The 13,700-nt window shown below is 43.9% G+C and overlaps 1 protein-coding gene across 1 annotated transcript in view; it reads left to right on the top strand.

Moving 5' to 3' along the window:
- epha10 (EPH receptor A10) overlaps positions 1 to 13,700 on the top strand; it is a 133,733-nt gene that overhangs the window by 40,024 nt on the left and 80,009 nt on the right. Inside the window, exons 3-4 of the mRNA XM_019883221.1 lie at positions 7,368 to 7,432; positions 8,940 to 9,612. Of these exons, the coding sequence (XP_019738780.1) occupies positions 7,368 to 7,432; positions 8,940 to 9,612 (738 nt within the window). The remainder of the gene's footprint in view (positions 1 to 7,367; positions 7,433 to 8,939; positions 9,613 to 13,700) is intronic.

Consider the following 13,700-nt stretch of genomic DNA (forward strand, 5'->3'; position numbering starts at 1 on the left):
TATTTCAGGCACTGGGCACTATACTTAAAGCGCAACTGGTCTACTTGTTGTGTTGAATACATTATGATGGCCATTCTTGATCTATTCTTCCCTCATATGACACACGGTAGAAAGAGCATCTTTTTTTTTTTTTGAGAACGTTTTTCCCCTTTTGTTTTCCCCCCCCCCCCGAGCCTGTCCTCGTCTACTCTACTGCAATAAAATCCAGAAGCACTCTTGGCATTTTCGCTCCGCTAATCCACACAACTAATTACAACCTTTTAACAGCCTCAAATAAACACTTGTCCCTTTTGGCCCCCCGGTTGCGCGAGTGCTTCTCCGTCTTTCGTTTTGTCGCAGCGTGTTGGAATTATGCAATGTGTTTTATTCGTTTAGTTTTGTATTTTTATGTTGGGAGATAAAATGAAGGTAAGGTATTTCTGTTCGAGCTAGAATCCATTCCGGAATCCTGTTTGCCTCATTTCAAAATAATTTTTCAGTGATGGTGTCACTGTTTTAATCATTGCGGTGTTTGTTAGCAGCCAGACACTTTGACACTTTTCCTTTCCGACATGACTGACCCCTTTGGTGGCATTATCATCCAAATTTCAATCTTCAAATACTCCTTGGTCTGACATCTGACTTGTTCCGATGTGTGTTGCGTTAGCTTTGACCGCTACGTGATTGAATGTGACTCATGTTTCTCTCTCCTCCTCCTTCCCGCCTTCCAACATAACTCTGAATCACTCAATGACTCTTTTCTTTCCCTCCACCGCAACCTGCGCGCACACGTAACCACATAGACGCCTCCACCTCCCTCTGCCAGGAGTCTTAAACAGGTGGTCATTCAGATTCAGGACCTGCACCGTGGATGCCGTATGGTTTAGAAGCGAGGAGGATGACAGTTTGATGCATTTGGGAGATTATCAGGAAGATGAGGAAAGCGGGGGAAAAAAAAATCAACACGTTAGGTGTATTTGAATGGGCATGGTTATGATGCTTCAGGCAAAAAAAAAAAAAAATCAAGGGAGCATACCTGTTTGTGGCTGTGCCGCTGTTTTTCCACACATGAAATATTTAAAGTTAAAAAGGATCCCTTGTGTTTGAACTGTCAAATCTGAGCAGTGCAGGCAGTGGTTTAGCGCCGCGTAGCAAGGAAGTTCATCTTACATCTAACCTGCTGCTAAGTTGCCATGTTCTTCCCCCTAGGCCTTTGTGGGTTCTTTCCATCTGCTGCCGCTACTCCCCTCGAATCCCCCCACCCCATTCCCCTCGCACTAAAACACGCTAATTGGGTTAATTAGAGACCAAATTGCCTGTAGATATAGTACCGATGTGAGCGGTGGCCTGTCTTTTCGGGCCTGTTTCTACTAAGCAGTCCAACCGGGTTCGGTATCTCAAACGTTGCAAAGACTGTCAAAATAAACACATGATAACTTTTTTTTTTTTTTTTTTTTTTTTTTTTAATCCTTCCGCTGTGTAAAGACAGTGTCGAAATTCTCTTCCAACGCTTGTATTCTGGAAACAGCACGAATACTAACACCCAATACTCGATGCTCTGCCATTGTTGTTGTTGTGTGTGTGTGTGTGTGTGTGTGTGTGTGTGTGTGTGTGTGTGTGTGTGTGTGTGTGTGTGTGTGTGTGTGTGTGTTTTTTAACTGTGCCACGTTGTACTTCTTTCATCCATCGAGGCATACATTTTTTATACCGCTTGTGCTTTTTTTCCGGGACGCCGGAGCCTGCAGATGTTGGGACTACACTTTCCACGTGACACTTAAATGGAAGTAGTGATGAGGTCATCCAAGTTGCCAAAACAACCCAAGCATATTTAGCACGGTGGTGTTTTACTTTTGACGGTCATGAATATTTGAGAGAAAAAAAAAAAACAACAACAGCAAACTTTTAAACTTTGCTTCTTGCAATATAAATTGGACAGATTATAATATTTGTCCTTTGCGGGCTTGGCCCATTGTACCAAGATGCTACAGACGCCTACGCTAAATTGCCGTATTTTCCGCACTATTAGACGCACCTAAACGCATTCAATTTTTTCAAAAACCGACAGTGCGCCTCATTATTTTGTCATTTTATGTTAAGAGTTCTTTTGATGGCGGCGCGGGCACCCACAGTGGCTCCTCTTGTTGTCTGTTTAAGAGGGAGGAAATTTCATCTGTGCTTGTACTTGATACTTGATAATTCGATGCGCCTTATATATGAATCAATATTCTGATTTCTTGGATGTAGTATTTGAAATGTTCTGTCAAGCGCTTTGTTACAGCTGCAGCAGTTGTTAAAGCTCGATATCAATAAAGCTGTATTGTATTGTATTCCCTTTAGCTCCGTTCCATCTACTGAATGCATAATGCAACCGCAGCCACTATTTTAGCTTCTATTCTATGCGCTTTATAATGCGGTGCGCCCTACGTAAGAAAACCGTTTTAAAATAGGCTATTCATTGAAGGTGCGCCTTATACTCCGAAGCGCCTTATCGTGCGGAAAATACGGTAATAATGCTGTGTCCTGGTATGGTTGCTTCTTTCAGCACGTTCTAGAGATAAAGAGATGCATGCGCCGTGATGTCCAAACGGCCATTTGTCACGGCGTTAATTGCATGCCGGACCTTCAGAGAGAGAGGACAGCCCAGTCTCTTTACAGTATGTCACATTACACAAGTTGAAAGTTTAATGACTCTTTTTTTAAATTTTTTTTTAACGGGAGGGCCCCGTTTGAAGTTAATGCGCTCTGCTGCTGCAGCCGATATTACGGTCCTGCTGCGTGTGCGCATCCGTGACAAAGCGGGTTTCCTGTCACCATTCCTCTCAGACGATGACACGTGTGTCCGCGCGCGCACGGGTTTGATTTGCGTCCGTGTCCATTTATGCAGAGCATTTATCTTTTACGTGCCTGTTTGTGTTTTTATGTGACACTTCAATTCCCCATCGATTTATCCTTTTTTCATCTGTCCCACGGCGGGACTGTATTACTGTATTGCCTTTGTTCGGCTCCATCTTATCTGCCCTCGCATGTCTTTAAGCGGCGGGGGCGGCGGAGTCAACGGGAAGATCATTTCTCACATGAAGTGCTGAGATTCAAGCCGCCCGCGTGCCGTGTTGCCAGCCTGCCTGTGTCGACGGTAAATTCACGCCGAGCTCCAGGCTGATTTGTTTTCAATATTTAGGGGGCAAGTGAATAAGTGGCGTCCTCAGGCATCAACAGGATCCTGCTGAAAACGTCTCAATTATTCATCTTGTATATGCGTGATGCATGTTTTTAAATCCAGTGACAGCCATTTTCAGACCCTTCTTTACCTTACCGTGTGGGGGGGGGGGACATTAAATACATAAACAGCGGTGATTGAATGCGTGGATTCTCAAAAAAAAAAATAAATAAAATGTCTTTGAATTGGCTTTTTCTGCAACATAAAGCTCCTTCGTTAGGTGGAGGTTTGAGTACAGAGCTTAAATGTGACTGAAATTGCAAAATATATATATATATTTTTTTTGATGCAGTTATGCTTTAGGAAACATGTCTGAATTTTGGGGGGGCTTGGAACAAATTAGGGCGTTTACATGGAAAACGCATCTCTACTTCCAAAATTTTCTACTTAAGAAATTTCTTCAACCAATTAATTTCGTAATTAGAGGTACCACTGTATTTATGTATGTCGAGACACAGATCGTTGTGGAAATTGGCTTGTATGCATGTTTTATGATGGTCTTGTAATATTATGAATACAGTATTGTGATTTGGCAACATGAAATCCCTTTTGTCAATTATTGCAGAATATAAAAAATAAACTTAAAAGTCGTGTAGTTTGCAAATATTCCATTTTCCTGTCAGAGTCTACCATTGAGGGTTACCACATTCTTTCCACTTCCTCCTGCCGTATCTTATGCAGCCTGCTCAAAGTCTCCATGCCCTCTTCCACTCCTCTCTTGTAGGGGAGGGATAATACCTGGACAATAGCTGGCCCAACTAAGCATCGGCAGACTCCGGGCTTATCCAGGTCTCGGTGCTCTCGCCTCAGCTTTCATTTTTTTTTTCCTTTGGAGCTCTGCAGTTGGCTCAGTGTCGACTGGCTGATAAGTAGCCTGTGGGTCACGGGGAGGACAGCCAATGCGCCGGGCGCTAATCCTAGCATGAAACTATAGAATATTACGAAGGCGAATTATAAAAATGAGCCCCTTTCAGTGGGGTGGATTAAAGCCGTTGCCGTCTTTGTTCGCGTGGGCATCATTGTGTTAGTGAGAGCCGTCTTTCACCAGAGAGAGCTAGCGTTCTCTATGGAGGGATATTAGGTCCAAAAAAAAAAAAAAACGAGCCTCTTTATGTGGTTAAAAACAACAACAGGAAGAAAAAAAAAACCCTAAAAAATCAAAGCGCGAGGGCTCCTTTGGTCTTTGGAATGTTCCCCTTTGAGACAAAGCTTTTGTTACATAAAGAGAAGGTGCAGTTTGATTTATTTGGGCACTTTGCTGGAGGCTACATCTCAATTATACTTGGCGCTGTTGTTACTGCACTCGTATGATGTTGACTCATTTCAGTTTCTGAACAAGCCCAGGAGGAGAAAAAAAAAACAACTTTCCCCGTGTCAACAGTATATGAAGTCCTTCTTGAGCTTTGAGACATCGAGAATCCATGTATCCATTTTCGACCACTTCACGCACTGTTGGAATAGATATTTTTTTACTTTTTGGATTACCAGTACGAATATGATCTACACATTTTAGTTTTGAGGAAAAAAGAAAAAAACAACATTAATGGAAGTAAAAGATATTTGCTCAACATTTTTTATGGCTACCCTGGCAAACCTTGCTCATTGTTGTGTATGCGTGTTCCTTTTTTTTTTTTTTTTTTAGCCAGAAAATAGTCTTGTTTGAACGTAATCAACTTTTTCCATTTGTGGCTAAATACTCCGGAGAATATGATATGGGAGACAAATAACACATACGCAGACCTCACCTTGTACAATGATAACTGCGCCGCAAAGTGCTGACACGCACATCCGCTAACTTTTTAGCTGATGTTGAAGTCACCGTATGCCGGAAGGTCCCGAGGGTTGTGAGCAGTCTTGCGCCACCGCAGCACGTCCTCATGGGATGCATTGTTTTAGTGCGGGTACATTGTGCATCTGCAAGGCAAAGTGCGATCCGAGCTCGCCGATTTTTATTTATTTTTTTCCTGATGTGACATAGGATCAGACCATATGACATTCTTGTTAGTGTTGAAGGAGCTGACTGAACTCAGTTTTGCCTTTTGTGCAGTGTTGGAATCAAATCTCCATCCTGTGTGCGTGTCATGGGTTTCCACTTTGTCTTTGAGGATTTTGTTTTGGCTTGTAAGATTAATTATAGAAGAACAAAAGTGTTTATATTGCCTGTAAATAGCACAAGGCCTGATAGAAGAATATCATTTTGATCATGTTCTCTTTTTCTGTTTCCAAAGTCTTGTTTTTTTTTCCCCCCCATTCAGAGGCTGAAGGACCAAAACAGAAATGTCTCCCATATCCAAATCATCCCCGTTAATGATGAGCAATTATTTATGAAACAACCTTTGAATTAGTCACGGCTGCTATTGTGTCACAGCGATCGGTCATAGCTAATAGAGTGAGCTCGACTCTGTCCTTGTTCTCAAAGTCCCATTTGCGTCTGTTTTGCTTTTCCCGTTTTACCTCCTTTTTTTTTTTTTTTTTTGACTACTGCCTCTCGTTCTTTGTTCTGTGTTTCCCCCAAAGACCCATTAGTGTGCCTAACTAGGCTTTGATTACATGACTTCTGTAGTCATTGTGTGATCAGAGTGCCAACTATTTCCTCAGAGTCGCTGACATGACGTCTCACTAAGGAACATTCATCCCTTGGCGTTTCACCACTGTGTTCATTCATTTGCACTCATGTTCACTCCCCCCACCTCCCCCCTCGTCTATGTTTGCCAGCTTTCCTCCATTTCATCCCCTTTTTTTTTCCTCCCCTCCCCACTTCCCTTTTCACCCTCCTTTGCTGATTAGTTTCTCTCCCAGTGTCTCGCCTCAGCCTTTTCCCTCAGCAGTTCTCCTGCAACCTTGCCCTCTGACGCTCTAATCTCATTCCAAAAGCCTCCATGTTTATCTGCTAAGCACAGAACCATGCAATGGGCAGCCGTTGGTGTTAACCCAAAAAAACAATAAAGTTAAGTGTTTAGTAAATGATCTCTCACGGCACGTCAAGGCTTCAGTTTCCGCACTCGAGCCGCGGCACTGCGGTTGGCTTTTGGGGAGACCTTAAAAAAAAAAAAAAAAGTACAAAACTTCTCTCCTGATGACCTTTGAGCTATTTGTCCTCCTGAAAGCAAGCTGCTGTTCCTTTCAAGATTGGCCTTTTCTATCGACGTTGGGGAATATGGATGAAACCATTCACAAATAAACCGCGATTTAAAAAAAAAAAAAAAAAATTAAAATATTTGTTATTGTCGCTAGCATAATATGATGGACCGTCACTTCACAACATGATCGTTTAGGAAGCCGTCTGTGTACTGTTTAACAAACATACGGAATATTTGAATTCATGTTTTTTTTTAACGTCAATTATTTCACAATGACACAGCAAACTACTCTCACTCGCTACTTTTTCAGCCTCTACTGAATAAAGACAACATGCTGGCCATAATTGCAGTGCCACCTTAGGTGGTTTCTTCAAGGGGCGGTTCGCCCATCATGACCGAGTGGATCACTATTCTTAAAATGTTCATTATGACCAAAAGGAGTGGTTTCATGAAATGACTTGTGAATAATCAATGCTTTAGTCTGATTTAACCACTTAGAATGCACACTGTAGTGAGGACAGTGTGTGTGGCATGCCGAAGTAAATGTCCAATGAAAGTAATGGAATAAAATAAAGGGCGCACATTTTAAGGGACCTATCATTGGGCTGGTATGTGTGCAAACATTTGGTCACTTGTCACTTTTGTCAAAATTTCATTTGCTAATTTTCATGATGACCGAGTGAGTCTGATGAGGACGCCGAAGGCACTTCGTAGTCAGCAAGACCCTGTGGCACACCATTTTAGTTGCTATTTGAGCTGTCCATGGTCCTGAAAATCCTGAAAAAAAATTCCCCCCCTTACTGGGTGCACAGCCATGCTGCTGAAATCGAATTTATCGGGCACAAATCAATGATGATAAAAGTCTTCAACAGGCACTATTAAAAGATAGCAGTAAAATAACACGCTAAGTTTGACAAGCCTGCGTGTCGGAGTCAATGTTTTTTTATTTCACTCTTCCGGCTGTCGCTTGTCATATTGCATTTCCATGATTGCACTTTTAAAACAGTTGGCAGCGGTAGGCTTTTTATTTACTCTTCGTCGTGCACGCTCGACGAAAATATTTATCTAATCAACGTGTTTTCTTCCTGCAGTGGTGCTGCTGAATTCTAAAGAGACTCAGGCGGAGCTGGGCTGGACCTCATATCCCCCCAACGGGGTGAGTCGACATCTTTTTGTTTTCGTGGCCTGTGACTATTTTTTTGTGTGTTTTTGTGTGACATAACCGATTGAGTTGCTGCGTTTCGTAGCTCAGCTGCCCGCGTAACATCAGACTTTGCCATCCTTTCTCACCTTGTTAGTCTCCCTGTCTCCGAGCGAGTGCACATCGCTACATCTGTTAGTGATAAAAGCAAAGCCACTTTTATCGCATTTATCGGAACAAAAGAGTGCTTAACAAAGAAACACCACCGGTGATTTGGTATTTACTTCCGGTACGAGTTTACACATGCGAATGTGACGGAGCTTCTCATCCCACCCCGTCCGCTGATTTACACTTTGACTCCTGTCGAAAACAGTTTGTTGGCAGGCCGGCGGGGTTTGAGAGCTTAGCGCAAAAAAAAAAAAAAAAAAAAAACCACAAGCGTTTTCACGAGATTGCATCCACTCGCCGTGCTGCCTGTCAGATTGGCCCGCTCGATGAAAGAATCAATTGATGCATCAATCGCTCCACTTCTGAAAAGAACATTTGTCACCATCGCGGTTGGTGTTGTTGAGCACAAGAACAGCACTAACAAGCCATTTTCGATGCTTGCTCTGCTGCTCGACTGTGCTAAGTCAGAGAAGAACTCTTCATCAAGAGTTGAATCGATCATAGATTGTGCTGGATCCACACCGAATCTTGAGTCTTCATTTTACCGAGGCATTTAGGACAATTTTATGCTTCCAACTTTGTGGGCACATTTTTTTTTTTTTAGCTCTAGTGCACAATGCACAAGCCAATAAGTGATGACTCCATACTTGATTCCGTTTACATTTCCTGCAGCTCTCACAATACTTGTGTCCATCGAGAATAAACTACCTTTGCGCTACTTCAAGCATTTCGATATTTTAAATTGGAGCATTGCTACGGTTTTGGTCAACCATCAGTCAAGCTCCCGCACACAAAGAAAAATATTTGCAATTGCAATTTTAAACATTTTAAGAGCTAGTTGGAGCTTTCTTGTGTAACCGCTGAAAGATTCACGATTCTCTGTAAAACAAATGAATAAGATGCCACGATCTGTATTTTTGTTTCGAGTTTGCATTTGGGTTTGTCTCGTGACATGTCTTGTTTGATTGTGGTTCATGCCTTGTCCTACACCACAACTTAGACCCGCTTTCATGTGATCTACAGCGAAAGTCTCGGAAAGCCCAGTCAGGCGGAAATTCCTGAACACGGCAAACTAGACTTGCCTCATGAAATTGCACTTGCACGAAACTGGAAGATAATCCAGTTTTTACGCCGAGCGCATGTGCGCCTGTCGATGAGAATAGGACCCCTAGTGTCCTGTTCCACTTTCGCTTGGTTCCAATTAAAGTTTGACGCCAGAAATATTCAAATGAAAACGTTAAAAATCAGCAAAGCCTAAAACACTGACGGAAAGTTCTTAAAAAAAATACCCTGACATGACAAGTTTGGAATGTCTCTCATTGTCTCTCACCCCCCCTCCCCCCACCCCATCCAGTGGGAGGAGATAAGCGGTGTCGATGAAAAGTACAAGCCCATCCGGACCTACCAGGTGTGCAACGTGATGGAACCTAGCCAGCAGAACAACTGGCTGCAGACTGGCTGGGTGGCACGTCGGGGTGGCCAGCGCATCTTCGTGGAGCTTCAGTTCACGCTTCGCGACTGCAACAGCATTCCCGGCGTGGCGGGCACCTGCAAGGAGACCTTCAACCTCCTATACGTCGAATCGGACAGGGACCTCGGCGGCGTGACCCGAGAGGACCGCTACACCAAAATTGACACCATCGCCGCCGACGAGAGTTTCACGCAGGGCGATTTGGGCGAACGGAAGATGAAGCTGAACACAGAGGTACGGGAGATCGGTCACCTCAACCGTCGGGGCTTCCACCTGGCGTTCCAGGATGTCGGGGCCTGCGTCGCTCTGGTGGCCGTGCGGGTGTACTACAAGCGCTGCCTCGCCACCGTCCAGAACCTGGCCATCTTCCCCGACACGGTAGCCGAGGCGGCTTTTTCCACGCTGGTCGAGGTGCGCGGCAGCTGCGTCAACAACTCTGAGGTGGACGCCGACAGCCCCCCCAGGATGCATTGCAGCGCCGAAGGGGAATGGCTGGTCCCCATCGGGAAATGCAGCTGCAGTGCGGGTTTCGAGGAGGGTCACAGCAGCTGTGAAGGTAGGAAAGCGTAAACAGCGTGTGCGCAAACAGCCACAATGAGCTTACTGTCATGAAAGGAGGAAAAAAAAAAAGAGAGATGTTATGCGTCGACAGTATAAAAAGTGTCTATTGATGTCAAAATGTTCTTTCACGCCACAACAATGCGAGGCAAATGAATAAACCGGAATAAAGAAACAGCCACGGAACAAAGACATCCTCGCAAATACAATAACGCTGATTTTGCTTTAAAACAGCAATTATGGTTATTTTCAAAAGAAATTAAATTCGGCGGCTAGGTCATATATATATGCTCTAAGAGAGCTGATTTTCATCCGTAGAGGAAAAAAAACGCCTTCGTCCTGTATTATTGCCGTATAGACGTCGATGTATTTCTGTGCTGCAGCTTTCATCTTGGCGCGCACACATTAGCTGTGTTGATGACACTGATGACACAGAATAGCAGCGCAATCACATAATTACACGTCGACATCAGAATAGACGGCTCATCCTGGGAAGGAGGAGGGTGAGAGCGCCGATTTATCTCACGAGGTCGGGGGGTCGTCCGACTTTCTGATCGTACAGACCTAAAGCTGAATGTTTTCTCTCGATCCTAGTTTTCGTGACTCCATTGTCCATTTTTTTTTTCCTCCTTAAAGCCGCTCGACAGTTGTCTTGGAATACCTTAAAATCTGAATATTATAACTCCGTAAGGTACAAAAGGTGGCAAATAAAAAAAACATCCACCAATCTTATTAAAAACAGAATTATGAATCCACAATATGGCGGCTACACAGCCCACCTTTTCGTCAGCGTTGACATCAGCAGTGACGGCTGCGTCATCAAATCAGTCACATAACCACAATCCAGAAAGATGCCAAAAAAAAAAAATGGCATTGTTGCAAATCTCCCAAGATGTGATCTGTGAGGCGTCACAATCTGAATGTGTTTTTGTATTCTGTGAGCGAACATGGTGACTAATGTACTTTGCCCTCATTCTGTTGAAAACCACACCTTCACTTTTGGCATTTACATCCTGCCAAGAGGACGCACGCACATTTAGCGATCTGCCGTGCATAGGGCGGGTGATATGATGACGTAGAAAGAGACGGAAAAGACGTTGCTCATAGATGAGCAGAAGTCAAAATTCCCGGCAATGCCTTGTGGGCGTTGGAGTCACGGGCTGCTACTTAGCAGACGGTAATTTTGACTTTTTTGTGGGGGGAAAAAAAAAAAAATAGGCTCCCATTCGTCAATTCTATAACAAGTGGAGAGAAGTTTTAATGGAACTGAGATTGCGTGACAGAAAATGTTGAAGTCGATGAATGAGCTGTTTTCACAACGCGGACAAAAAAGGGAGAGCCGACGGCTCAGCGCAGGAAACTTTTTTTGTTTTGGGTTTTTTTTTTTTTTTTTTTTTTTGCCAGAGGACCTTTCAGTGCATTTTTTATTTTTTTTTGTCCACCTCAGACACTCCATTCGGTACACCTCCAATAAGAGCGTATACAAAAGCCCTTTCGCACAGGTGTCAAAGTCAAGGCCCGGGGGCCAGATCTGGCCCGCCACTCATTTTATGTGGCCCACGAAAGCAAATCAAGCATGTCAAGTTCCATGATGCTTGCTAAAGTCTGAACCAAAATTTCAATTTGTCTTATGTAATCCACAAGAACAGTCATTATTCTTGACTTCTCATTTTAGAAACTAGTTATTCATCAATTTGTTGTGCGCTGTGTATGGGATATGTGGAGGTATTTCAACATTTATATGGTTTCCCAAAATGCATAACAGCCCTCCAAGTCAAACCGTAACTCCAACGTACTCCGCGACAAAAATGAGTTTGACACCCCTGCCCTATCGAAATATTTGCAACGTGTTTTGGTTGCAATATTGATTCATTAGAATTGGCTAATTCATGTTATGGCTGTACGACTTGTCATTTAGCGCAAGTGGGAGTGGAGGAGTTGCAGCGATTCGAATGTTCGTCGTCTCCAAAAAAAAAAAAACCCCAAAGTTACATTCGAAGTGTTCCTTTTGATAGCTCGGGTTTCAATGATCCTTCGAATTTTTGTTTCGTTGCTAGGCCAACCTGTTTTTTGTCTGCCGTTATTGCCAGCTCTGAAATAAAACGCGCAGGTTTTACAACTTTCTGATGCCAGAAGTAACGTCTACAGCTAACAATGATGCCAGAATCAAATTCCACTCGTCGTTTTCCAAACCTGTAAGTATCATTCACCCATATGAGTATAAGAACCCGATTTTGAGCCATGCGATAAACACCAAAGTAATCGCTAATGAGCGTAAAGCGATCCCGGTCACTAATTCTCTATTGAACATCGGCACACAACTCGCAACACGTCTTCTTCAAGTGTTCAGCGACGCGAGAGCGAATGCGCTCAGTGTCTCAACGCAGGTCAATAATATTGAAGAGCCTGTGAGTCGCGACCGATAATGTGCGCGAGCTGTGTTGCGCGGTTGAGGATTATTAGCACATGCGACGTTAGCGGTCACGCCAGTCCACCTGCAACACTGGATTAACCGCACGGTTAGCGGCGTCAGTCGTTTGCAACTCTGAAAAAATTCTCACTGGGATTGGAGCTGTGAACATTTTTTTTTGTACATCAAAGGTTTTTTTTTTTTTTCCGAGAAAACATATGTGGGAGGCCTTGGGATCAAATCTCTTGAGAAATGAAGTCAAATACAATCTCGGCGCTCTCTCGCTTTTGGCTGTGGAACTGTTAAAAAAAAGAAAAAAAAAAAAAGAAAAGTTCAAGAGCTCTCAGGGTCATTTGCCGATGACGCTTGAAATGGAATAACCGCAAATGAACGTGCAGTATGTCAGGAATGGATACATGGAGGCTACCTTGGTACCGTTAATAATTTTTTTTTTTGAAAAAAAAAGGAACACTTATTCACGTCGCGGAGGAAAAAAGAGCGTGGCGCCACTTGACCGGCCTCTTGTAAAACGTGGGAAACAAATGCGCAGCGGGACATTCAGGCAAATTTGCATATCTGCTCGCTCAGCTTCTTGGTGTGAAATGAAGACGTACAAGAGGAGGGGAAAAAAAAAAAAAAAAGAGAGAATTAAACCGAGTAGGGAGTCGAGCGATTCGTCGTTTTTGCCGGCTGGCGCGCTCTTTATCATATATCTGCGGCTTTACACCGATGGCTGCACACATGTTCTCCAGTCTCATTATGAAATGATGAAACACCGCCAGCCGCTCCGGTCTGAGGCGAAAATAAATTATGTAATAATTCACCTCGCAAACGGCCGTGTTTTTTTTTTTTTTTTCCCGGGCCTGCGTTTCGGTCACACTCTGGCATAGTTCCTTCCTTTTCTAATTAAGGCGGCCGGTCTCTTTGCGATGTAATTACCGCGAGTGTGGCGCATGCCTTCAGCGCATTCTCTTATTATCTTTCTGTTGTTTGCTGCTCAACAATCCAGCTCCTGGCGCCTTCACCGCCCCGCTGTTTCTTCCTGTCTCCCCCCCCACTTCATCACTTCTCTGACCTATTTACCCCCCATGCACTCCCCGGTGCCGCAAAAGTGCACGCTTGAATTTTTGTCCCAAGTGACACTTCTCGACAGCATCCGGGACGTCTGTTTTTGATTTCGGGCTACCTCGCTGTTTTTCTGTCCCCTGCACTCTTACTTGATTTGCCTACTTTTTCAGTGCGCCTATCCCTCAAGCTGTTATTAGTCTGCCCCCCCCCCCCTGTCGGAAATCTGCTCTGGAAGCCACAGTGTGTGTGCGTGTGTGTGCCTGCTTGTGTGTGGGGGGGGTTCTGCGTGATTAAGAATTGGCACCAGTGCGCAATCATCTTTCTGAAGTTGTTCCACTCATCTTCTCGCGTCATGACTTCCGCAGCCCTCTCTTACTCATCTTGTTGTAGGTCATGAGCAATCGTTACTCTCAAACTTTTGCGCCGGCGTTCTCCTCCTGTAACTACTTTCGCCGTCAATATGGTTTTCGTCATTGTCTTTTGACGCCGTAAGAACCTTGAACTCAATCTCAAGAAGAAATTGCACTCCAACGGTCTTTTGGAATCAAGTTTGTTCCATTCGTCGAAACAACTGGAACCGAAACATTGATGAAGATGAATCGCAAATA

Source organism: Hippocampus comes, unplaced genomic scaffold (assembly GCF_001891065.2).
Source record: "Hippocampus comes isolate QL1 unplaced genomic scaffold, H_comes_QL1_v1.1 scaffold87, whole genome shotgun sequence".
NCBI lineage: Eukaryota > Metazoa > Chordata > Actinopteri > Syngnathiformes > Syngnathidae > Hippocampus > Hippocampus comes.